The sequence below is a fragment of the Triturus cristatus genome, chromosome 8 (genome assembly GCF_964204655.1).
Source record: "Triturus cristatus chromosome 8, aTriCri1.1, whole genome shotgun sequence".
Taxonomy (NCBI): Eukaryota; Metazoa; Chordata; class Amphibia; order Caudata; family Salamandridae; genus Triturus; species Triturus cristatus.
Window position 1 is genome coordinate 204,222,644 of NC_140591.1, and position 25,073 is coordinate 204,247,716.

Here is a 25,073-nt window from a genome sequence, read left to right on the forward strand (position 1 = left end):
TCCCACACACTCCGACACAGATGTTTTGGAGGACTACATGGGTGACCACGTCCCCTACCCCGGAGAAATGGACCCTCAAGGCCAACAGGACCCTGATCAAGCTTGGGATGACCCTGTCGACTCCGGTGCACCTATAGATGCACAGGACCCGCAACTCTATGGAGCAAAAACATCTCCCACAGAGGACACTGCCGCGTTCAACGCCTTAATTGAACGTGCTGCGGCCAATCATGGGGTGCAACTTCACTCTGACACCGTAGAGGACGACTTTCTCATGGACACTTTCGCATCCTCAGAAAGGAACATTAAAACTCTACCTATGTTGAAGGGTGTCCTCAAACCAGCAAAGGACATCTTCAAGGAACCCACCAGGGCAAGAGTAATAAACCCCAGGATCGACAAAAAATACAGATCGGCGCCTGGGGACCCCACCTACATTAGAGGCCAGTTACCTTTGGATTCAATTGTAGTTGCGAATGCTCGCAAGAGGGCACACTCGCAAACAACAGGTGATGCTCCTCCCCCGGACAAAGAGTCCAAGGTGCTAGAGACCTCCGGCAAACGGGTTGCCGCACAGGCGGCTAACATATGGCGTATTGCCAATACTCAGGCGCTCCTCGCTCGCTACGATCGAGCACACTACGACACATTAGAACAACTACTCCAACATCTCCCTGACCAATACAAAGAAGGTGCAGAGATCCTCATCAGGGAGGGACAGCTCCTCACAAATGCATCCATTAAGTGTGCACTGGATGCCGCGGATACAGCTGCCAGAGCCATAAACACTAGCGTCATGTTGCGACGACATGCCTGGTTGCGAATCTCCGGATTCAAACCTGAGGTACAAAATAACATCCTCAACCAACCTGTCAACCCCGACTACTTATTCGGGCCGGAGGTTGACACCACCCTAGAGAAAATAAAAAAAGACACGGACACTGCAAAGTCCATGGGGGCTCTACAAACGCAGTCCTTTTGGAGCGGCTCCTTTCGTCGCCCCGGAAATAGAGGAGCAGGTAGAGGACAGGGGTCACAGCAAACATACAACAAAGGCAACACACAGAGCACCTACGACAAAAACACCCGGGGTGGATATCGTGGCTCCAGCACAAAGGGCAGAGGACGCGGCTACGGCAACACCAGGTCCTCCCCCAAGAACAAGCAGTGACGCCCTCTCCCTTCCTCCCGACCACATAACACCTGTCGGGGGAAGGCTACAAAGGTTCCTGTCCACGTGGAACTCCATCACCACGGACAGGTGGGTCAAAGATATTGTCAAATACGGTTACTGCCTAGAATTAACCTCAACTCCGCCCACAATACCTCCAAAAAAACCGTCCTATGTCCTCAGAGCACTTAACGCTCTTACAGCAGGAGGTGCAAAGTATGCTACTAAAAGGTGCAATAGAGGTCGTACCCGTCCACGAGCAAGGTACGGGGGTGTACTCCCTGTACTTCTTAATACCAAAAAAGGACGGGTCGCTCAGACCTATATTAGACCTGAGACCCCTAAACCGGTACATTCTCTCCGAGCATTTTCACATGCTCACTTTACAGCAAGTCCTCCCGCTGCTCAAGCAGGGAGACTTCCTGGCCACACTGGACCTCAAAGATGCGTATTTCCACATACCCATTCACCCCTCACACAAAAAATACCTCAGGTTCACTGTTCAGGGGCAGCACTACCAGTTCAAAGTCCTTCCCTTCGGCGTGACAACAGCACCCAGGGTTTTCACAAAGTGCCTAGCTACTGTAGCGGCACATCTGCGGAGGCAGCACATACATGTCTACCCTTACCTGGACGACTGGCTCATTCAAGCAAAGTCAGCCCAACAATGTGCCAGCCACATATCCCGCACCATTCACCTCCTTCACAGTTTGGGGTTCTCACTAAATTACCCAAAGTCCCATCTCCAGCCCGCACACGTACAACAGTACCTAGGTGCGACCATAGACACTCTGGCGGCCACAGCTCAGCCAAATTTAGTGAGAATCAACAGCATACAGATGCTGATTTCCAAGTTCAAACCACAACACTCCCTGCCCGCGCGAGTGTTCATGCAGTTGATAGGCATGATGGCCTCCTGCATTTTCATAGTCCCGCACGCGAGACTACATATGCGCCCGCTCCAGGAGTGCTTAGCACGTCAGTGGAATCAGGCTCAAGGACAGTTGAAAGACCTAGTGTTGAGTGAGCGGTCGGGCATACAACTCTCTGCATTGGTGGAATCCACAAAACCTTTGCAAGGGCCGACCGTTCCAAGAGCCTGTTCCACAAATAATACTGACAGCGGACGCGTCTCTCCAGGGATGGGGAGCTCATGTACTCAGTTACACAGTGCAGGGACTATGGACAATACAACAAAAGAAGATGCACATCAACCTTCTAGAACTGATGGCAATCTTCCTAGCAATGAAAGCATTCAAAGTACACTTGTGCAACAAAGTCGTGTTGATCCGGACGGACAACATGACCGCCATGTACTACATACAAAAGCAGGGAGGAACACACTCTCCACAGTTGTCTCATCTGGCTCAGAGCATGTGGAAGTGGGCCATTCAGAGGAACATGTTCCTCATGGCGGAACACCTCCCCGGCAAGGACAACCAGATGGCGGATCTGCTCAGCAGACACAGCCACCAGATGCACGAGTGGGAGTTACACCCATCAGTTCTCCAACCGTACTTCCAGCAGTGGGGTCATCCAGACATAGACCTATTCGCCACAAGCGAAAACGCAAAATGCCAAAGCTTTGCCGCCAGGTTCCCACATCCGCAGTCGCAGGGCAATGCGATATGGATGAACTGGTCCGGCAGATTTGCGTACGCTTTTCCCCCAGCACCACTAATACCGCTGGTGGCACGCAAACTCAGACAACACTCTCTGACACTCATCCTGGTTGCTCCAACGTGGGCACGCCAGCCGTGGTACACCACCTTTCTCGAACTCTCCGTGGTGCCGCATCAACGGCTGCGGGTCAAACCCGAGCATTTGACGCAGAACCATGGAGAGGTTCAGCACCCAGATCCGCAACAGCTGAACCTGGCAATCTGGCTCCTGAAGTCCTAGAGTTTGGCTACCTCAACCTGCCACCTGACTGTATGGACATCATTAAGGAGGCCAGGAGACCCACTACCAGAGCTTGCTATGCAGCCAAATGGAAGAGGTTCGTCATTTATTGCGATAATAATGACATCAACCCGCTAGACGCATCCATCCAAAACATTATTTGTTACCTATTACACCTCTACCGATGCAATCTGGCGTACACCTCTATACGTGTCCATTTGACCGTAATATCCGCCTATCTACAGACCAGGCAGCACCTCTCTCTATTCAGAGTGCCTGCCATCAAAGCATTCTTGGAAGGACTCAAACGAGTCATTCCTCCAAGCCACCCACCGGCTCCGATGTGGAACCTCAACTTGGTCCTCACACGCCTGATGGGTCCACCCTTTGAACCTCTACACTCATGCGAGATTCAATTCCTTACCTGGAAAGTAGCTTTCCTAGTAGCGATAACTTCTTTACGAAGAGTTAGTGAACTCCAGGCACTAACCGTCCAAGAGCCATTTATACAAGTTCACGCCAACAGGGTCGTACTACGTACTAACCCCAAGTTCATGCCCAAGGTGGTATCGCAGTTCCACATGAATCAGACTATTGAACTGCCGGTTTTCTTTCAAAACCCACAGACTGTCGCTGAAAGGGCACTCCATACCCTAGATGTAAAGAGGGCCCTCATGTATTATATCGACGGACCAAACCCTTTAGGAAAACACAACAACTTTTCGTTGCCTTTGCCCCACACCACAAAGGTAATGCTATCTCCAAAGCAGGTATAGCCAGATGGATCGTTAAATGTATTCAAATTTGCTATCAAAAGGCTAAACGCACTTTAACGATTCCCCCACGAGCCCACTCAACACGTAAGTTAGGGGCCTCCATGGCTTTCCTAGGAAACATTCCTTTGCATGATATATGTAGAGCAGCCACCTGGTTCACTACACATACATTTACCAAACACTATTGTGTAGATGTACAATCGAAACAGCAGGCAGCTGTAGGACAGGCTGTTCTCAAAACTCTTTTTCAGACCGCTGCAGCTGGCACTGGTAGCCGCCGCTAATAGAGGGCACTGCTATGTATTCTATACACAGATATGAATTCAGCAGCCCACATGCCTCGAACTGAATATGCTACTTACCAGTATGCATCTGTTCTTGGCATGTAGGGCTGCTGACATTCATATCGCCCTCCCTCCTCCCCGGCGCCTGTAGCAGCTGCCGCTCTCAGAATTACTGTAAAGCATGGTCATCACTTTCTGTATCTACTCCATCACTGCCACAATGGCGAAAAACAATCTGAGGATGGAGAGGATGCCCATGCGCACTGTAGTCCAGGGGAGGAGTCACCTATCCCAGGATACTTCAAAGACTCTTCCAGGACAACAACGTGCAATCATCCGGACCCAACACTAGGCGGCGATCTATGCACAGATATGAATGTCAGCAGCCCTACATGCCAAGAACAGATGCATACTGGTAAGTAGCATATTCAATACTAATCTTAGCTACCATAGGCAAATCAAAAAAGCCTTTTAAATGGAAGGTTTATCTTTACCGTAACTACACTGTGGTAAATACCAACGTATTAAATATATTTGTATGTATGCAGTTCAGCGATTTCTTTTAATTTTCTTAGGGCAGCATACACTTAATCATGTGGTCGATCTATTTTTATTGAGTGAAGTTTTATGTCTATACCTCAACTTGAGTATGGAAAGCTTGAACTTCTGAATGTGCTAGACCTGTTCTGGTTGATCAACGCTTGGACTTCTGCATGCCCAGGCCATAATGTGGGTGTGGGAAGCTTGCACTTTAACATGCGCAAGACCTATTCTGAGTGAGGGAAACACCCTTCCGGCACATGTTCTATGCAAGTTCTGAGTACGCAAAGCTTGCAATTTTGCATGTGGAACCTGGTGTGAGTGAGGAAACTTGCACTTCTGCATGTGTACACCTAGTCTAAGTTCGGAAAACTTGCCCTTCTGCATGTATTATACCTGTTCTGAGTGACTGAAGCTTGCGCTTCTACATATCCTGAGCAGGTTCTGAATATCACTACATCACTGTGCCTTTCTCTCCATTGGTGTATCAGAGTCCCTGACGGTGAGCATGCTTAATGTGCGTCCAGGTGAGTGATAATAGGACAACTCCTGTCCTTCTTTGTGCCTTTGACTGTGTCACTGTGCCTTTCAGCCTTGAGCTTCATCAAGTAACCCCTATCTGCCTGTTATGAAGACTGACCATACACATCACTAATAGATGACTTGCCCCATATCGCTACCCATAGTGCGATATGAAGAGACACATTGTCCATCTCTTCCTGCCGTCTGAGTCCTTTACACACTCCATATTGGAATCTACTAGGTGGTCTCTAAGCCTTATACGGTCTCACCTCTCGCCATGAGGCTGGTGCCTTAGTCTTCAATGGTGCACATTATATTGCGCTGTCCTGAGTGCCATTAATGAGTTTCCTTGCTGTGATTCCGGTCTGGCCCATTGTCTTCCTATTCTTGGCTTCTGGAGCCGACCACTTCTTTGTTTGTACAGCTCTCTTTCAAACCTTGTTGGGTCCAAAACACTCATTCTGTACTACAAGTGTCTGACAAAAGTTCTCTTGGTGACCTGGATCCACCTTGTGTATGCCTGACTGTCCACATTACAGAGCCAGTTGTTGCTTGTGGAAAGTCTGACCAGTGGAGGACCGGAGAAGAAGGTGCAAGAAGGATAATGGTGGAGACAGTCTTACAAAAGAATAGGTAACCCACTCTGTCAAAGCATTGGCAGGATAGCCATTGCACCCAAGGTGTTTTTAAAAGTGCCCACGGTAGTAGTTGATTTGATTTTTATGGGCATAAATTTGTTATGATAACGAGCAAGGGGTACATGCAACTTAATTTAGAGTTGGAACAGGAAGATATGAAGTCAGGAGCACATAGAACTAGTATATTGAAATGTTCATGTTCAGTATCTTGATAGAAAACTTAGATGGTTTTCCTGTGAATATATAGATAGGAGCAATTTTTGTATAGCAAAGAGCCCTAATGGGTGTGTACCACGGGAATATGTAGGTGTGTTATTCATCTGTCTGGAAGCCAAGTAGACTCGATGGGGTTGCAAACCACATGAATGAGATTGATTATAACATACACATTCACGGATGAAAGTTGACCTGGGCTCCTCAGAAAGCAAGAAAGACTTTCTTTGTGCATGGAAGATAGAACTACATGTTTCCTGATGAGGAGAGTTCCAAGGTTCTCACAGAAGGCATTTAGAGTTGGCAGTCAGGACTATAGATTATAGTTGAATATGCGTTCCACTGCCGCAGCTTAATCTTCTTCAGTTACAAGTGTTTGGACTTAAATATGGACCACCAATTGTAATGCATCCATATAAATATGGGCCACCAATTTTAATGCATCCCTTCCTCTCCAATCATAATTTTTTGTTTTTTCTTTGTCTTATTTCAGTGCTTTGGTTGGACTGTAATTATATGTGTATTATGTGCACTATTAATAATCTTATGTCTGCAATTTGAGTGAAATTAAATCATAAAGTAAATAAATGCTCATAGAAGTATACTTATTACAGTATGTTTCATGATGTTAACCTAGATGTTTGTTACATACCTTTTTCATCTTTGTAGGAAAATCTTCCCCCTACAAGTGAGTATTATCTGAAGATAAGCGTCAAGGCATGTGCACTGAGCTCTGTAGATACAAAGGTATTTATCTTTTCATATATCAAAAAAAGAGCCATACTTTGCTTGTTTTTATAATATGACTTTGAAACTGTAAATGTGGATGATTGTTAGAATTTTCTTTTGTTTGAATTTGTTTTTGTTTAAAAATAAACATTTAAAATGGTGAAAAAGAAAAGATCTTGTAGTCACTATCACAGGTTGTTTGGATACTGCTATCAATACAAGTTGAGTTTTTGTATTGTGTTTCCTTTAATGGTGGCTAACCTGTTTTCAAAACATTGACCGTGTTTCCACAGAAACTAAAACATAGAGCAATACTTGGATTTGGTTACAACAGCAGACTTTTTGGTCAAGTGGGGTAAACAGAATTAGAATCTAAGTGTCCCATGCTGATGACTGCAACCAGAGCATTTTATGACAAATCTTGCAACCCCCAGCAATGTCTTGCCACAGGTGGTGATTCATCTATGGGGTAACATGCCCCAATTCAATAGTTGGCCAATTGAACTCTGCTTTGCATTGGACAAACTTGATTATTAGTATTGGATCACAAGTGGCACTGTTGAGTAATTATTTCTGCCACACATGTTGGTTGACCTGTGGACTGCTAGTTAAGCACTAAAAGTAATACAGATGTGTGCCATGACTATCACAATCAATATTTTATGGGCAGTGTTCACATTTTGCCATCTATTGGTTGATAGTTTGGTTAGCCCATGCTAACGCATGTGTTGAAATTTATCTTACTTATATCATTGGCTCCATAAGTAATACACAAGTGTTAAAATTAGCGTGTGTTAGGAGTTCTCAATATTTTTTTCATATCCTGAGCAGTTTGATGTTTGGAAGCCCAAAGCTACTTTGAGGGCTTAGTTTAATTAAGTTCTTGAGCAGGGTGTCCTTAAATCATTTGCGCCTCTCCGCAAAGAATGACGATTCTCCAATTATCATACAGAGAGAATCTTGATTTCATTAAAGACTACGGAGGCTAACATTATGCAATATACTTTTATTGCTGCCCCAAACTGCAGCCCTTTAAAGAACACATTACATCATGAATGCAATACATCATGAATAACAAAGTTCCAAACAATAATACATAGCTCCATAGCAACAGGTCAACATCCTCTAGAGCTGCGACAGACAAACTTAGATGTACTGATGAAGAGGCGGATTTCACAAGGATGAAGAATCTGGAAGAAAAGAGAGATCAAATTGGTAGTTCCGATTTAAACGGATTAAAAGTCCTGTAATCATGGAGGGAAAGTTAACCAGTTAAAACTGAATGACAAATAGGTAGGTATTTCATTTTTTTTTTTAAACATCGAAAATATAAAGGTATCTTAATCTGTAGGGAGTGAAGAAAACAAGGTTAAAAATGATAAAAGTTTAATAACATAAAATACTTAGATCTCCACCAGGGAGTGGTGGGTGGGATAATGTTAACCTCCGTAGTCTTTAATGAAATCAAGATTCTCTCTGTATGATAATTGGAGAATCGTCATTTCATTACAAGACCGGAGCCTACCATTATGCAAGTTTAAAGCTTTTTAACGCTGAATTGCTCACATGATCCACAGGTTTAAGATAAAATTGAGAAAAGGTGGAAACACTTGACAAATCAGCAGTTTTAAGGATATCAGTGAGAGAACCTCCAGACCAGAATACTTTACTGGCCATAGCTCCACGAGAAGAGTGAGCCCCAAATTTAGAGAAGTCTATTCCTGCTTGTGACATTATAAACTTAACCCATCTAGCAATGGTAGCTGTTGAAACCGCTTTGAAAGGTTTCACGAAAGAAATTAAAAGCTGTTTTTGATCAATAGGTCTAAGGTTATGCATTAAAGAATCATATGATTTCATGCAGTCCACTGCACACAATTTCTTACATTCTGGGAAATTGGGATAAAAGATATTTTCGGTAATAGTTTTTTTTTTTTTTTTTTTTTTTGGGAAACCTTTATTACAAAGTTCAAGAGATATACAAGTATGGGCCTACAACCTTCAGGCCGGCCGCTAGTAGACAGTGAGACCATGAAACACATTCATAAACACAAGCAGCAAGCAGTAGAAAGTCCCACAGATCAAAAATATCATTTGAGGCCACAATGCCCAAACATCCCAAATGGCGGTTTCATTTTAGATGAAAAACGAAAAACAAACCCACAAGGCAGCCAAAGTCTAGGCGACAGTATGTGCTCCCCTCGGGAGGGCCCTACCAACCTACAAGAATAGGAGGGGGGAGAAGGGCAGGGGCAGAGACAAAGTGGTCACGATAACACAGAATTAAGGGAATGTGCAGACTAAGGAGACAGGGCCGCCGCCAAGTCGGGCGTCAGTGGCGGGGTACAGATCCCGCCGCGATAGGAGTTCCAGGGGCCCCACACCTTTACCCATTTCCCAGGCTTACCTCTCGCCACATACACAACCTTTTCTCGGAACATACACCAATCCATATTTTCCTTCCATACCGAAATCGTGGGTGACCTCTGGGAGCCCCACAATTGTGCTATGTCACGCTTGGCCACCATATATCCCAATGTCACCCACCACGTCTGCGTCACCGTGTAATCAGTCGGCTCCCACACATTCAACAGACACCTCCTAGCCTCGGGGAACAGCGCAACATGCGTGACCGCTTGCAACACCGCATGCACACCACGCCAAAATCGAGTCACATCCGGACATTCCCACAAAATGTGGAAGAAGGTCCCTAACATGCCACACCCACGCTTACACATCCCATCCACCGCATATCCCATACGCATCAGGCCCGGTCCCGTAACGTAAACCCTGTGGAGTATTTTGAGCTGGACGAAACGAAGGCGGGTCGGTATGGCCACCTCTTTCGGGGAGGCCACCGCAGATACCCAATCCTCGTCGTCCAGCTCCAATCCATCAGCGACCAATGCCTCACGGAGGGCGGCCAGCAGCCCCGAGCGATCGTTGATGAGCTTTTTATAGATCAATGAGATAGTGCCATCCGGTACATGCCCGTCTAGCACTCTATCTTCCAAAGGGGAGCACTCCGGGATGGACGCGACCTCCGGGAACACGGAAGACAACGCATGGCGAACCTATACATAACGGAAGTACTCCCTGTCATGCAACTGGTATTCCGCTTTCAGCACATCAAACGTTTTAAATCCCCCCTTCGTCCAAAGATCGCCCACCCTGCTAATGCCAATCGTGTCCCACTTCTCGAAGCCTTTCGTCGTCCACAAACAACCCAGTCGCTCAGAAGCATACAGTGGCGTCGCCCGGGTCAACCGATCTTTCCACCCCATCGCCGAGTTTGCCGCATGCCACACCCGTACCGCGACCCGTGTAGGACCCGTCAAACGTGCGTCGAGCGATCTAGAGTAGAGCGCACGATTGTAGTCGCCACCCGGCAACAGCAATCTGTCCATTTCAAAAGCCGGATTAAGGGCGGGCCCATAAAGCCCGTGGTTTATCGCAGCCAGCTGGGAGGCCCAGTAATAACGTTTGATGTCGGGGAGGGCGACCCCCCCATCGTACCACGGGAGCGTCAGCTTCGCGAGGGCGATCCGCGGCCTCCCATCCCAAAACAGTTGGCGTTGCAGACCCTCCACCTCCCGAAAGTAACTAGCCGGAACGACATCCATTGTGTTTTGTAAGGCATATAAAAACCGTGGCAACGACATCATCTTAAACAGCGCCGCCCGGCCGAGCGGCGAGAGCGGCAAGCGCCTCCAACGTGCCACATCCGCCTTCAAACGTTGGAGGGGGGGAGTAGGTTCTGTGTGTATAGGGCCGCAGAGTCCAGGGTAATAAAAATACCCAGATACTTAAATCCCTGTTGAGCAACCTGGATAGGACAACCCCGCGGGAGGATAGGAGCCTCACCTGAGAGGACATATACACAGGACTTAGCCCAGTTGATGATTAGGCCTGAGTTCCAGCCAAAGGAAGACAGCACATCCACTAACACAATCAACGATTTACGCGGGGAAGCAAGATACAAAAGAATATCGTCCGCGTAGAGAGAGACTCGATCCTCATACTCAGGAGTCCATCGGAGACCACAAATCGAAGGGTGCCACCGCAGCCACTCCGCCAGGGGCTCCAAGGCGAGCGCAAAGAGGAGAGGCGACAGCGGGCAACCCTGTTGCGTGCCCCTACCCAATTCAAAAGGAGCCGATATTCTACCATTCACCACCACCTGGGCTAGCGGTCCGGAATATAACAATTTCACCCAGCCAATGAATCCCGGGCCAAACCCAAACTTCTCCAGCGTCGCCCAGATATATGGCCACTCAAGCGTGTCGAATGCCATAGTGGCGTCCAGGGACGCCAAAATGGCCGGCGCACGTATGAACGGAACCCTCGAGAGCACCCCATGCAGACGCCGCAGGTTAAGCGCGGTGTTGCGATGAGGGATAAAACCGGACTGGTCCTGATGGAGCAGATCGCACACCACGCTGACCAGCCGATTAGCCAGCACCTTGGCCAGAATTTTCGGTTCCGCATTCAAAAGCGAAATGGGCCTGTAAGAAGTGACCCGATCACGCGGCCTCCCCTCCTTGTGAATAACCACAATAGTGGCTAGACGCTGGTCCAGCGGGAGGGAACCCGCCGCCCGGGCCGCGAGGAACATATCACGAAGATGCAGCGCCAATGTATCCGGCCGCAATTTGTACAATTCAATGGGAAGGCCATTAGGACCCATGGCCTTGCCCGAGGCGATTGAACGTATGGCCAGGGCGATCTCTTCAGACGTCGGAGTCGCGTCCATCAACGATTTATCCTCCTCCGAAAGGGAGGGCAACGCAATATCTTTAAGCAGGTCGCGGGAATCCTCTTCCGAGCGAGAAGATACCGGGGAATACACCCCGCGGAAATACTCTGCGAAGCAATCAACAATTTCACCCGGGTCAGTAACATACACACCCTCCACTCTCTCAACCAGCGGAACAACTCGACTCGCTCTCTCCTTTTTATCCAGCCACGCAATCAGTTTTCCAGCCTTATCACCCATATCATACAGTCGCCCCTGCTGCTCCCTACTCAGGCCCCTGGCCGCTTCGGTGACTAGGGCCTTGTAGTCCGCATGTTTGATCCTGAGAGCATGCAATTTGTCGTCCGTGACACCACAATCCAGGTCACCCTCCAACTCAGTTATCTCAGACTCGATACGGGTCACCTCCTCCCGCTCACACCTCTTGGAATGGGAAATGAGGGACAGGGCTTCCCCCCGGAGTACCGTTTTGAACGCCTCCCACAGAGAAACTGCAGACGACACTGATCCCACATTATCTCCAAAATATTGCTCAAGGGATTTAATCAAATCTGCGCGAATTGCGGGATTACGCAGGTACCAGGGGTTGATCGGGACCACCCTCCCCTCCATCCCCGGGACAATATCAATCGGTAATAGTTTTAGTTCTTTTCCAAATTTCAAAATGTACTCCCTCTGGGGAATAAAATCTACTAGATATATCTAGGGCCTTAACATCAGAAACCCTCTTAAATGATATTAGACAGAGTATGGTTGCTAGTTTAGTCGTTAGTTGTTTTCTTGAAAGCAAAGGATTTTCTGGCCACGAAGAGAGAAGCTCAAAGATGACGTTAACATTCCATAAAGAGTCGTATCTTGACTTAGGGGGACGTTTTAGTCTAATTCCTTTCATTACTCTACGGATCAGTGGGTCTTAACCAATTGAACATTCATTAACTAAGGAGTGTCCTGCAGAAATGCCTGATCTATAAAAGTTTATTGTTCTGTAACAAAGACCTAAATCAAATAACTTAGCAAGGAAATTAGCTAAATCCACTATAGGGGCTTCCATGGGATCCAGATCCCGTTCCAGGCACCAACTACACCATTTTTTCCAAACTCCGATGTATCTTCTCCTTGTGCCTGGAGCCCATGATTTGTCCAAAAGGTCTTTAGCTTGTCCTGAAAGGCCTGAGTATCTTTTTGATTTCCTGAAATCTTCCAGGCAAGAAGGTTCAAGTTGCCTTCTAGGAGAAGAGGGTGTTCTTCTCTGTTTTGACCCTGAAGGAGACCAATTTTTCCTGGGATAAAACGTGGAACATCTATTGCTAGTTCCATTGTTCCCGGAAACCAAAGTTGTGTATTCCAGAAGGGAGTGATTAGGATTATCGTGCACTGATCTGATCTGACTTTCAGCAGAACACTCTGAATTAGGGAAAAGGGTGGGAAGACATAACAGTTCAGATTGTTCCAAGATTGGGTTAGGGCATCTACTGCTTGTGCGTTGGGGTCTGGTCTCCAGCTGTAATAGATTTCGATCTGAAAGGTAAGTCTGCTGGCAAAGAGGTCTACCTGAAAGGGACCCCAAAGGTTCTGTATCCTCCTGAAGATAAAAGGAATCAATTTCCAATCGCTGGAGTCTTTCAGGAACCTTGAGTTCCAAGCGGCCCTTGTATTCTGATGCCCAGGGATAAATTCTGCTTTTGAAATAATTTTCTGTTTGCAACAGAAATACCAAATCATTTTTGCTAGATCTGCAAGGATTTTTGATCTTGCACCCCCCAATCGGTTGATATAAGAGACAGCCGTGAAATTGTCTAATTTGATCAAGACAACACTGTTTTTCAGGGTGGTTTTGAAACTCATAAGAGCGTTTAGGCAAGCTAACATCTCTAGACAATTTAAGTGGAGAGAAAGTTCTTCTCTGGACCACTTCCCACCTGTTTCTAACGCACCCATCCTGGCACCCAATCCTAGATTGCTCGCGTCTGATTCCACCGTGTGTTCGGGGGTGTTTCCGAAGATTGCCTTCCCATTCCAACTGTCTAGGTTGTTCCACCACCAAAGAAGATCCTCTCGAGCCTCTTCCGAAAGAGGGAGTGTATCTGAATACCATAGTTCCTTCTTTAACCCCAAGGATTTTGTCTTTGTGGGGCTCTGTAATGTAATGGGCCTGAAGAAACTGCTTGAATAGAGGAGGAGAGTAGGCCTACTATGCTGGCCAGCTCGCGTAAACTGACTAAGTTCTTGGACATCACGTAAGAAACCTCTTTCTTTATCTTGGTGAGTTTCTTTGAGGGAAGTTGTAATTGGCTTATAGTTGTGTCTGCTTGGAATCCCAAGAACTCTAAATTTTGAGAGGGTGTCAGAATAGATTTTTCTATATTGATAATGAACCCCAAACTTTCCAAGAGGTCTCCAATTCATGTGTTTTAATAAGACTTCCTTGTTTTGAGACATTAGGAGGATATCGTCTAGATAAATTATTAATCGGACTCCTTTCCTTCTTAGTGCTGCCACAACTGGTCTTAACATCTTTGTGAAGCACCAGGGTGCTGAGGAGAGTCCAAAGGGAAGGCTTTGAAATTGGTATGTTATACCTCTCCAGGAGAATCTTAGAAACCTCTGGGATTCTTTGTGCATTGGAATTGTAAAATAGGCGTCTTTTAAATCCAGTTTCACAAGCCAGTCCTTCTCTTGAAGGATATCTCTTAAGAGGTGAATACCCTCCATTTTGAAATGTCGGTAAACCAGAAAGGAATTTAGTTCTTTTAGGTTTATAACTGGACGCCAGCCCTTGTCTTTCTTTTTTACTAAGAAAATCGTACTTATGAAACCCTGATTTGAGTCGGATACTTTGCAGATAGCATTCTTTAATAACATTTGATTCACTTCTGTATCTACAAGGGTGGATTGTTCCTTGTCCAAAATTAATTCTCTGGGTTGATGTGTTTGGAAGGGGGGTGAAATAAAATCTATTTTGAATCCTTGTGCAGTTTCTAGAACCCAAGGGTTGTTCGTTATAGCAAGCCAGTTTTGGTAAAAAAGTCGGAGTCTTCCCCCTACCTTTACATGAGAAAAAAAGTGGATTTAGAGATCTTACCTTGTTCTCCAAAGTTTTGAGATCGGTTTCTGCCACCACCACGGGAACGAACGTTTCTGCCTCTTTGTGGGAAGAAGGAGGGATTATGACCTCTGAAGGTTCTTCCATATCCACCTTGGTTTTGGAAATATGGGGACCTGTATTGTCCGCGGCTGGACAACCAGTCCCCTCCTGCCAGCCCGTCCAAAAATTCTATTCCCTCCAAACATCCTTCTCATATTAAACTGAGCCTTACTGAAGGCCGAAAAGGTGGCGACATATTTGCCTAGAAGTTTAACGAAGTTTTCGCCAAATAGTAGTCCTTTGGTGTCACCCTGGACTTCTTTTGAAGCGAGGTCCCCCAATTTAGGGTTGATTCTCATGAGAATTCCTCTTCTACGCTCTGAAGTTAGGCCTGCGTTAGCATTTCCAAGCAAACAAAGAGCGCGTTGGCTCCAACCCCTTAAAATATCTACATCTACTGGGGTGTCGTTTAGGGATGCTTCTTTTGCCAAATCTAGAATTTTGACTAGGGGGACCAAGAATATCAAGTACCCTATCTTGGCACTCGTTAAGGCAGCGTTCGTGACCTTTTCTAGGGTCTAGGCCTGTTTTAAAGAGAAAGGTTAAGAGTTCAGGGTCTAGGTTAGGGGTTAGTGCACACTTATTTTCTATAAAGGGTCTAGGGCACTCGGCTCTCATGAGGTTTCTGGTTTCGCTTTCAAGGGGTTTACGAATCCAGTATTTAATAAAGTTGGATACATGGTCCAAAGGCCACCATTCGGATGCTCTTGAGTGAGTAATTAAAGTAGGGTTAAACATCTCTACCCCTGAGGGGTCTTTGATTGAATTATTCTTAGAAGCCCCTGTTAGATCTTCGTCAAGGAGGTCGATGTCTAGATTCTCAAGGGGGTCAAAAATGTATTCGTCGTCTTCTTCGTCAAAACTATTATTAGAACGGAAATCAAAGTTATCCGTTTGCATGATGAGCTCACACTGAATCTTCTTGTGTCGCGAGGGGCACCTAATCTTTTTGCGCCAATAAGGCTGCTCTTTCTAATTGTGTTGCTTGGGGCACCTCTTTTTGAAGTAATTTGATCTTTTGTAGCGCGTAGGCTACCTTAAAATAAGATGTCTTTTGTAGCGCTTAGGCTACTTGATGAAGAAGCTTGATCCTTGTTAGCGCATAGGCTACCATGTGGTTCCATATGTTCTTTTTTTTTTTTTAGTAACCTTGCCTCCCTTTTGGGGTGAGGGTTTGCATTCTTCAGAAAGGACGATAGTCTTCTTCAGTCACAAAATCTCTTTTCCTTTTATTCATAATTGAATCAACAGCCTCTTTTAAGGAGGATTTAAGGTGATTTTCTAATAAAATCATTACGTTATTCTCATTTGGGAAGGTATTGTCATCTTCCTCATTGTATTCTGGGTCATTGTCCATTTTTTCCTCTCTCTCCCTTTTTTATTTTTTTATTAATGTATTAATAGTGTTATATTTGTAATCGAAGGCTATATCTGTGTAAAATGAGGTCTTACCGTTTTCCTCCGTGTTTACTGGCCGTTAATAATTTGCGCTGTGTGTTACTATGGTAACGCACAGCGCGAGTCCTTAAATGTCTTAAGGAGCTCTTAACATTTTTGTGTACTGACGCTCTCTTTCCATCTTTTTTGAAGGGGGGTTTCCCTCGTTTCAATAATTAAATGGGCGGGGTCACGTTGAAAAGTGACTTCCGCCAGCCCGTCAATGTTTTGAGCCGAAATAGCTCTCCATTTAGTACATTTCCCCCGATTGAGGAGGATGAGGGTAGAGAGTGCAATTGGGAGAAGCGGGTAAATAAATAACCCATTTACCCTGTCCTCGAACTCCTTCCTTGAATCCCGCTTGTTTTTTAGGTTTGCGGTTAAAAGGAAAGAGGCGGGAAGTTGAAATAGGAGACCGGTCTTCCGACCTCGAAAAGACCGTCCTTCGGCAAGAGAAAGCCGCTCTCTTGTCCCGGAGGGCACGGAAGGTTCCTTCAAGAAGGGAGAGAGAGCGTAGCTCGTGTTAGAGGGATCTGAAGCTTGAAGGAGGTAAAGTTTTGCTAAATATGAATTTGTATGTTAATCTACTTAAATATTGAGACTAAAAGGGGGGATATCCCATGCATAAATTGGAAGGGAGGAGGAAGGAGAAATTATCATAAATTAGTATAAGAAAAAGAGAAAACTCTTGAGAATTAATTAAAATCTGTAAATTTACTCACCTTATGATGATCTAGGTAGAATAAATCAATGGTTAGAAGTCTAAAATGGCTTATAATGATCGTTAAGTAGAGCGTAATGAAAAGTATACTTAACTGTCCGGGAGCAGCGAATAAAAGAGGATGTTGACCTGTTGCTATGGCGCTATGTATTATTGTTTGGAACTTTGTTATTCATGATGTATTGCATTCATGATGTAATGTGTTCTTTAAAGGGCTGCAGTTTGGGGCAGCAATAAAAGTATATTGCATAATGGTAGCCTCCGGTCTTGTAATTAAATTTGGTCTCCCATCCCGTCACTACTGGCTATATTTGTATCTCTGACATTTCCTCAATGTTGTATGGTGCGCAGCCCTGGGTCCTCCAACCCTCTTCTGTAGCCTCTTACCTTAGAACGTGGGGTTGCTTCCGTGGGGTGATGTCTGGCTTCTTTAGCCTCTTGAGTTATCATCTTTTCTCCCTACCCCTTCTAAATAGCCTCTTTATCACATGGCAAATCAGACTTCAAACAGAATATGAACCGGAGGATGGGTGAACTTTCTGGAGGCATTGGATCGTGGGGCCTGAGAGGCACAATTGAAGTTCTGTCTCTTTAAGTCACTGTATGACTGGCACTGGACTCCCATAAAACTTCGGGCAGCGGTCCTATTATCTCATGCAAATTGCTGTTACTCCTTCAACCGATGTTAGTTAATACACGTCCTCTGTGATTGCCCCTCGGTACAACCCTTTTGGGAGGCAGTCAGCACCATGCTGAGCACTACCCTACCAATCACATCACCCCGCCTTGTCCTCTGATCCTTCTAAATGATCTAGCGACTTCCCTTGACCTTTCCCGCCTTCAGGGCAGTCTACTGCATACAGCTAAGATCTGCATTCTTCGCTACTGCCGTTCCCTCACACCCGCTCCCATGATGAATGGCTCTCGACAATGTACAAGAGAGCCTCCTATGAGCAGGTCATCTTTAACCTACAGGATAAGACCGAGACCTTCCACCTCACCTGGGCACCTTTCCTTTGGGATGAAGCCCACTAGCCCTTAATTAAGAGCTTTCCTGTTACCAGAAGGGTGACCACTGACATTGTCCTTCAGATAAAGGAAAAGCGTCACCCCAGCGCTAACGTCCCCTGGATGCACAGCACAATATCGGAAGATAGAGTAATCCAATGTTAAATCAAATATTGAGGCACTGGACAATTCCCAATTTGAATGTATTAATTCATCAATGTTATCAATCATCAAACATAAGAATTCATCTCATTCCATGTCACCATAACATAAAGAAATAGGCAGAACATGCTTGCGCAGTCCCAATGCATTTCGGGCAAGCGAAGCCCTTCATCAGGGTAGATTGCATTGGTAAGCAAGTATATCCTAATTTCACTTGCTTACCGATTACTGCCTTAACATTTCTGACTGACCAGCGCATTTTTCGCATCATTATTTTCAGATGCAATCCACTTTCACTAAGAACATTGTGAGACTCCGTCAGCCATTCTTAGACTTTTTATTTATTTGTGACGTTACTTTTCTTAATAGGCAGCATTTCCTTTTTCAGGACGGAGCAAGATGCCCCTTCAAATGAGGTGAATGGTTCCTGGTACAAATCATTGAAACACCTTCTTGTGAAAGGAGCGAGTGGCCCATCCTCTTCTTTCACTTGAGCAAGGATATTGCACCCTTCTGAACAGTTGCTGAAATCCTTTTCTTCCAATCTCCCGGAACAGACTTAATTAATGATGCCCATCTGAAAAACCCCTCTCATTTTAGGCAACCTCAAAATGCGGACAGATAAATATCAAGGTGGCCTGTGCCCAGGCATTACGGGAGAAACAGACCACTTGGGATTTGCACAATTTACACCTATGGTGTCTAAAATCGCGACATCCTATTTTGGTTCTGTCTCAAATATTTTCCTTTACTGATTATATCAACGTAAAGGTTTTAGCAAAACCGTGCTTCACCAGTCTCCTTGGTTAGAATCCTAATGAACACAGAAGCTAATGATTTCCTTCCTGCCTTTCCTGATAAGAGTCTCAGCTGCTTCAGGTGATCCATAAGATAAACTGGAACTATGCCACAACCAGCACCTTTGATACTGGGACTCATGTCATTGAAAAGAAGGGCAAGTCTGTTACAGCACTTAACAAATGCTTCATGTAAGGACATGCCTCTTTTTGCATGATCACCCCAAAGTTTTGGACGTTGTTGATGTGTTTTCTACTCTGAAAGTGCATTGAGATCCGCTAACCATACCTCAGTGCCAGTGCTCTGACTCTTAGAAGTGTTTGTTTGATTGGCTTATACACAATTGACATAAGTTAACTTACTTAGGACATATATTTACATCTGGCCTAACAGTGAAAAAAACAAATTGTAATTTTTTGCTGTAGAAAGGCTAGTATGCCCATTGGCGAGTACAGGGTTACAGACTGACAACTCAGCCTTGCTAACTCCTGAATGGGCCCATTAAAGTTGGTACTTCAAGATATCAACATAATCGTTATATCAAACCTGTCTTAATGCCAGAGTCAAATTTAATATAACTTTTGAATAAAAGGCTACTTTAGAAAGTTGCCCCACTGTTGCCCAATGTTTCCTGTGACTATTCGCAGATACTGGCCACAAGACAACCTTTTGTCCACCTGGAGAGATGTGTGAACAACCCCTAGGAAAGGAAATAATAGAGGCCTGCCGTTAGATAGGAGGAAGCCACACAGGGTTTGAGACCAAAAGGCGAGCTCCAAAGTAGAAGCCGCCTTAGAAGGGCAAATGATGGACACACATGAGATGACCGCTGCCATCACTCTCTCTCGTTCCTGTTGCGTCTCGGCTCTGGAGGGGGCTGCAAGTGATCTGTTCCAATCCCTCTGCTGCTGGTTTCCACCCCTCTGTCTTTGGGCTAAGGGGTTGCGTCCGGGTTTCCATTGATCGATCCAGTCCCATGCCTCCTTAGGCGAGCTGAACAATCTGGTACCTGTTGGTGTGGCATTGCATATTGAACTTCCATTTGACGCAGAGTTTTCTTTACTGCTTGGTAAGAGGATTGTTGCTGTTGGACTTGTCTAGAGAAGTCGTGGAAGATTGTGACAGTTCTGTTGTCCACTATTAAATGGTTTTTCTGTTGGGCTTTTCGCAATATTACGTCTCTGTCCTTGTAAAATAAGGGACGCACCATCTCCGGCCTCTGTGGGGGGCCTAGCAGACACCCTGTGGGCCCTCTCCAGGGCATAATAGGGGGACAGGCCTCCCGGCGCGACTTCCTCTTTAAGCCATTTCTCCACAAAGCCCACCATGTGTCCCCCTTTTACTTTCTCCGGCAGAACAGTAATTTGTACATTGTTGCGGCAGGAGCGGTTTTCAGTGTCTTCCGCCCTCGCCTCCAGTACTCGCACTTTAGCTTCAAGGGTCACCAGTCTGTCATCCGCTGCACTTAGGGCCGGCTTCTTCTCTTCTATCTCTGTTTCTGTTGCGGTAACTCGATCCACCAGCCGGCGATGGTCAGCTCTCAGCAGCCCTATTTCCTCTTTTACAGTGTCAATCTTGGCTTTGAAGGCCGCCCTAGAGGTGGTTATGGCTTGGGGAATGTCCTGCAGCGTTGCGCTCGGTTCTGGGTCTGCCTGTGATGGGTTGGTTGGGGCAATCGAGGTAGTGTCTTCTGTGTCCGTCTGGTTCTGAGTTGGGGGCTCCAGATCTCGCCTCTTACCCGTCTTCTCCATTGCGTCAGCAGCAGTTGGATAATCTAGAACCGAGTGGCGGTGTCTTCGTTTCTGCAGGTCACCCCCTCTGGAAAGTCTCCTTATCGACCTGATACTCTTGGGGCCTCTGGGAGAAAATCGATGCAGCTCCTGAGTTAGGCCGCCTTCTATTGCGGTCCCTTAGTTCCCCCAAGACTACAGCCGCTCAGGGCTTGTATTCAGCGGTCTGGGATGTAGCTCCCAGGATAGGGGCAGTTTCTGCTTGAGCTGCCAGTTTCAGCACCGAGGTAGGGCACCTCTCTATTGCTACCTTCTTCCTCCAGCCATGAACTCTACTTCCAAGTCTCACTCTGTCGGCTTCAATTGTGGGTTTCCAAGGGTGCCTTGCAGTTCAATCGCCTGTATCTTGAAATCTGCTGGTTGTTATGGAGATGTTTTGGTGTTGGGGTTCCCATAGGTATGGGGGGGTCAGAGAAAGTAAAGGCAGCACCAGCAGCCACTTTCCAGTGGTCACTCCAAAATGAAGTTGATATGAGACTTCAACTAACAATGTCTTCAACTAACAATGTCTTCAGAACTGTAAGGGCTAGATTGGTGGTTCAAAACGTCCTGAAATGAGTGTCCTTCATCTCACACTGTCTGTGTAAAAAGACACGCTCTCCAGGTCCCTTGGGGGTTAAAGGAAACATACGCTGGGACACCCTACAAGCACAGGAAATGTGAGAGGGTGGACTTTACCGAAGCAGGAGACACATACACTAGAAGAAACGGAATTAGCTAGAGACCATCTCCACTAAGTAGGTGAAAAGGTTTAAGAGAGGGGGATAGGGAAAGTGTACCTGAAGGCTGGTATAATGGAGCTACACCGCCTGTTTCTTTCCTGATTTCTCACAGATACCGAACTGCTAATGTTCGCTGGTAAGTTGCACTGAATTTAGTTCCTTAAATGTAAAAAGTGACTCCTAAATTGGAAGTCATCACGAAATCAAAATACATTTTATGTGTAGCCACCGAATGAATTAACCAGCATTTTGGTATTTCAAGGAACTTGGTGAGCAAAGAGCTACAAAGTAATGATAAAAATAGCATGTTGTAAAAGTAGCCCTACAGCTCGTATTGTGATCACGTAATCCTGAGAACACCAAATTCATTTCTCAGTTTGAGAAGTCTCCTGTCTTTGTCAGACTGTTAATCCTGTATACTAAATGGTAGGCGATGCATGGCAGCACATCTTTTCATATTGTTCACTATGCAAAGTATTTATCTCTCAGTAAGCAAGCTTACTGTAGGCCAGCAATTACACCACACTTAGAGGAATTCCATACCTCACTGTAAGTGTAGGTATTCAGACCATTACAGTAATTGGTCTGTTTATCACAAGTGTCGCCATCCTTTTCTGTAGTGAGAGCTACTGATGCCCAATGAAAATAATTCTGAGCTGCTAATATTATGAGGGTTGTAACAGTGACCACATCACCCGAGATTACATTAATGGCCACCGTATGCAAGATTACCAGCCGTGATCACCTCAGTGCATCAGGCACAGTTGCCAGCAGTCATGTAGAAAATGTGGCAGGCCTCTACAGGGGTAACACATAACAGCTAAAGTTACAATGCCCCGGGCACTAAGTTAATAATATTCTTAGCAGGACTATCCTACAGCAGGTAATTTTTCATTAATTTCAGTTTCATTCAAATATCAGCCTGGAATATATTTTGGAAATTCAACCATTTTTCTCCAAACATCAGCATATGAATTCTGAAAAAGCACACACTTTCGCCTTGAATACACACTTTCAGGTTTTGTACATATATTAGTTCAACCAAGCATAAGCTTATAATTTAGTAGGCTGAGCAGCACACAGAACAGCTACTTCCATGTAGCTGTCATGCTACCAGTAGCTCACAGAACCCTGGTTTAGTATTTAATGCTTTAATGCCCCACAGAACTGTGGAAAAATATGTTGCTATTGTGATTGCCATTTCTGAGCCTGACCATGTCATCGATGAGTTTAATATTATTCATATTTTTTTTTTTTTTTTTTGTAAATGAAAAACTAACTGTGACCATTAAGAGGAAAGAATTCACAGAGACAAAGCAGGACCTAGACAATCAAAAAAATCTGTGGTTCTGATTGATATCTAATAGACAATGAGAGAGCTCGAGTTGTTTACTATGTCTTTTAAGAACCGAAAGGGACGATTTTCTGGCTGATCATCGTTTACCTTGTTAACTTTGTTTGGTATCAATCAAAAAATTGGGATGCATTGACCTCATGAGCCATTGAACTATTATGCCCTTATTAAAAAATAGAATTGCTAAATCCCAGTGTTACCCTTCAATTAAAAACAACTTCGAGCGAGTCTAGCTCTGAAATAGGCATTTTCAAATATCTTGCAAATGTATTTGACCACAAAACATGACGTTTTCTTTCAGTTCTATGAAGTAATAATCAGTCCACTTAATTTTCTCTTCGGAATTCGATGGTCTCTCTTGTTCATTCACCTGACCTTTATCCACTTTTCTCCACTACCTTTCTCTACCAGCAGGTCACTCCTAGATTCTCTACTGTGATATAACTGGCTTACAACTTCCTACGTTACATTTTCAATGTCAAATTAAGTGAAAAATGGGAAACCCTCTACTGGAATTTAAACGTGTCATGCCAAATGTTGTTAGTGCCTGGACTTAGGACTTGCCCGACTGAAAGCATTCTAGACTTTCGTAAGGGGGATTTGAGAACTCTCAGTATTGAGTTATCATAGGGAATGTATAGAGAGAAATGCACGGGTAATGGTCTTGAATGGACAGGATATACTCTAAAATAACAATACATAGAAAATTCAGATGGGTGACTGTGAAAACGACAATGTGTCTCACAAAGAGGTGCTGAGGGACCTCTTATAGACAATGAGAGCGCTCGAGTTACCTTTAATGGTTTTTAAGAACTGAAAGGGAAGATTATCCGGCTGGTAGCCATAATTTACAATGTTACCTTTGTTTGGTATAATCAAAACACGGGCTCATGCAAATTGCTGCTTTTATTCTGGAGCCTGTCTTTCATTTATTTTTATTTCCATCCACCTTCTCTGGCTATATTATTGACATGGATTACTTCTGTTTTGCCTTCGTGAAAGCACTCTTATGAATTCCATAACCGGTCGTCTGTTTTCCACTTATAAGATCTAATTACAGCTTAGGGTGTGAACTTTCTAAAGTTGAGAACTTTCTAAAGTTGGGGTTTAAGATTGGAGGGTGATTGTGAAGGAGGAGGAAGCCTGGCCTGGGAGCTAGTATGTATGTGTGTGGGGGAGGATGAAGGTGTGTCTCTACATGTGCGTCTTGGTGTTATTTTTAGGTCTCGCCTATGCAGCGCGCATGCGTTGCATATGAGGAGACCTCTTTTTTTTTTTTTTTTGTTGAAACATTTTTATTGTTTTCCAATACAACAAGCCAGCCTACTGTTCAGCTTCCCCACCCACCTCAGGAGTACTGTACTTCAATCGGCAATGCCCGTTTCCAAGTGGAGTAACACCCCTTCCACCCCAACTCGTTCCCCCCCCCCTTCCCCACCCCCATGTCAGTGTGCCCCCAGTTCCTACGTCTCCCTTGATGTGCCCCACCTTCCCGGTAAATTATGTACGGGTGCTCAACCCCTCCCTGAGCAAGTCGAGCCTGGCCACCTATCAAGACATCTTGTATGCGTCCAGGGTCCGCCTCCATTCCCTTCTCATTCCTCAGTCCCCCCGCCTCTTGCCTATCCGACACACTCCCTCCGTCCGCCACGCCAGCTATCAGCCCCTGAAGTTCCACCACCAACGCTTCCCATGCACTTGCCGTCGCCAGCGCCTTCTCGTCATCCCTCCGAAGAGCCAACTGCACCCGGAGCGTACCCTCCGCCCCTGCCCATCGTGCTAACGCTGCCCTCCACCGCAAAAAGCTAGGCCCCCCCGGGATTATGAGGAGACCTCTTGATATCGATTTGTTTTTTGGGCCAAAAGCGTGCACTCGTTGCATTGCTTTCAATGGCAACGAATGCATGTTTGGCGATTTTCTTGCTGGAGCGAGCTTTGAAACCATCTGTTTGTAATTAACTTGCAACCAGATGATGCCCCTGCTCGCTCCCGCAAGGGAAACGGGTGCAGACCCCCTCCTCTCTCCCCTCCACCTGCTGCCTCCTCCTCTCCTCGTTCCCGCCTCCTCCACCATGACCAGAACCTGACGGTGGCATGGCCACGCAGCTTTAGGGACAGGTAGGTGCTTGCATCAGTGTACATTGGGACTAGGTGACAACCCGCTTCCGTTCTCGTCACCGGGATTGCCTCTGCATGCCCTGGGGCTTAATTTGTATGGTGCGTGATTGTCCAAGTATTGCAGCCTTCTCTGGGCTCTGTGTTTGCCAAATGCCAATGCGAGAAGTGAGTCTTCGATTCAGCAAGAACAGTACATGCACTTTGCTGGCTGATGCACAGGCTGCTCTCCTGCCACTCCTTGCAGTGTTGGGCTTTTGAGTCCTTCTCAGAAGGGATTTCTTTTCTGA

The 25,073-nt window shown here is 45.6% G+C and overlaps 1 protein-coding gene across 2 annotated transcripts in view; it reads left to right on the top strand.

Moving 5' to 3' along the window:
- Positions 1-25,073, top strand: part of CRYZL1 (crystallin zeta like 1) — a 266,504-nt gene that overhangs the window by 53,681 nt on the left and 187,750 nt on the right. For both annotated transcript variants that reach the window (XM_085621362.1, XM_085621363.1), the window contains exon 3: positions 6,716-6,793. In XM_085621362.1, coding sequence (XP_085477488.1) covers positions 6,716-6,793 — 78 coding nt within the window. The remainder of the gene's footprint in view (positions 1-6,715; positions 6,794-25,073) is intronic.